Raw genomic sequence first — 2,285 nt, 5'->3', positions numbered from 1 at the left:
TTGGTGAGGGGGAGGGGGTGTGTGATACTGGTTATACCTGGGTCGGGTTAGTGAAGGGGAGGGGGTGTGTGATACTGGTTATACCTGGGTCGGGTTAGTGAGGGTCAGGGGTGTGTGATACTGGTTATACCTGGGTCTGGGCCTGGGTTACCAGCAAGCTTTGACTCTCTGTTTCTGAGTCAGAGCATTGTCCAAACCGTTCTGTTTAGAAAGCTCGTTTATTTCAGAATGTCACATTTTTTCCGTTGTTGTGTTGGGAGTCTGCGTATTACAGTGGCTATTGGACTGCGTTATGGCTGAGAGTGGTTACTACCTTCCCTGTTTGATTAATAATGTGCTCTCACTGCGTTGTATCAGTAATGCTTGGTCACTTCAGTGAGGGTCCTGTGGATCCTTAGTACCTGTCAGCTTCTACTCTGGGTGAGAGGGAGAGAGTTCTCTGGCTATGGGTCTTGTTATTGGAGGTTGCCCACATGTTAATGTTGTGTTTGTTGACCTAATTGAAGTTCCATCTTGTGTGCAGCAAAACCCTGTGGTTGGCAGCTATGCCACACCATTACCTGTGAATACGCCTGCTTATGATGGGATGATGGGTGCACCGAGACCCTCCGCTCACCTCCCTCCACCTCAGGGCCACAAGAGACGTTTCACTGAAGAGAGTGAGGAGGAATCGGCTCTGCTGGGGTACCAGGTGGGAGATACGCCCTTACTCACTACTGGATTGTGAAAGGCAGCAGAGCAGAAGGGCTTTTGAGGCTTTCTAGTTCAGAATGAGGCCTGGCTGACTGTCACCAGTCTGTATTTGCATTCTGGCCTCCACTCCATTCCACACTATTAGATCCTGCAGCCCACATTGCTTTTTAATGTTTTCTCCCATTTTTAATCCCTTGTCCCCAGCCAGGATATAAGAGGGCCACACATGGCACCAGCTGAGTGTGTTAGTTTGGCTCAGTAGGAGCCCTATTCTGAAACCAGAATTTCAGCAGATCTCCAACACAGGCCTTTGAGAGAGCTGCCCTGTCAAAGGCGCAAGTTAATGGATCATTACCAGTCTGGGAAAGAGTCTTCTGCTAACTCTATCAGAGCCAGTGTTCCTGCGTGTATGTTTTCGGGAAGGGGTATTCGGGCACTGCCATTCTGAAGTAGCTACAGGAAGTCAGGTTGCAACTGCCGTCTTGTTTTTTGAATGCACCCTGTGGTATTTTTCACATTCCGTGTATTTTTATACTGTATAATGTAGATGGAGATGTGAGTCCCTACTGTTCTCTGGACTCTTGAGTATGGCCAGAGGTAGGTTGTTGAGCATCGCAAGGTGGCTATTATAACTGGAGAGGTTTCACTCAGAGAGAAGGGGTCATATAACTATTCAAAATGGTTCTAACATCAGGACAGCAATTTATACTGAAATACTGCACCCCTTGTCAACATAGCCAGCTTTATATTATCCTGGAGTTCATGATGTTAACATTAATCACTACAAAGATTATCCCAGAGACGGGAGTAAAACTTTCAATCAGGAAGTGATACATTTCCACAAGATCTGGTTCATGACTGGGCACGGAGCAGTGTTCAGCAATGCATACAGCTTTTTTTATTTTTTAGAAGCTCAAGTCAGCTATTCATTAAAGTCCTGTCTACACTGTCACCATCAAAACCTCCCAAGACGGGTATAGCTCACTGTTGGATACAAAGTAAAGCTGCCTCTGCACTGTCCCCATCAAACACTCCCAGGGCAGGGACAGCATGGGGTTAGATACAGAGTAAAACACTCTATACAGTGTCGTCATGTTCTCCCCCCCCACCCCACCCCAGGCCATCGAACACTCCCAGAGCAGGGACAGCACAGGGTTAGTTAAATACAGAGTATAGCTTTCTCTGCATTATTAAGACATATTTCTGTCAGAATAGCCTTCCTGTGACATTATGGATTGAGATTGCTGATTCTAGTTGAAATGGGTAGTTTTGTGGTCAGTGCTTTAGGAAGTTACTCAGCTGCATTTCATGGCTTGCTATGGAAGAAATTTGGGCAGTCTATATAAGTAAGCACGTTGTTTAGCATTGGTGAAGCCTGTACTCCAGTCAGCAGGCCAGAATAACCAGGGCTTGTGCCACTGGACTGGTCTGTGTGTTGAAAGATCACTGGGGACAGGCAGATGCTGTTAGCTGCATTCATTGTCAACCGGGGTCCTGTCACCTGGAATGAAGCAGTGCCACAGTACAGGGCGCGGGTTACTGGGTTCCTGTCTCCTGGAATGAAGCAGTGCCACAGTACAGGGCGCGGGTTA

At 47.3% G+C, this 2,285-nt stretch overlaps 1 protein-coding gene across 3 annotated transcripts in view; it reads left to right on the top strand.

Moving 5' to 3' along the window:
• The window catches only part of khdc4 (KH domain containing 4, pre-mRNA splicing factor), a 19,722-nt gene that overhangs the window by 9,888 nt on the left and 7,549 nt on the right, over window positions 1-2,285 (top strand). For all 3 annotated transcript variants that reach the window (XM_048620462.1, XM_020524372.2, XM_048620463.1), the window contains exon 11: window positions 524-691. In XM_048620462.1, coding sequence (XP_048476419.1) covers window positions 524-691 — 168 coding nt within the window. The remainder of the gene's footprint in view (window positions 1-523; window positions 692-2,285) is intronic.

This window comes from Rhincodon typus, chromosome 46 (genome assembly GCF_021869965.1).
Source record: "Rhincodon typus isolate 14 chromosome 46, sRhiTyp1.1, whole genome shotgun sequence".
NCBI classification, from domain to species: Eukaryota; Metazoa; Chordata; class Chondrichthyes; order Orectolobiformes; family Rhincodontidae; genus Rhincodon; species Rhincodon typus.
The sequence above is the reverse complement of the archived record's forward strand: the minus strand, read 5'-3'. Positions and strand labels throughout refer to the sequence as shown.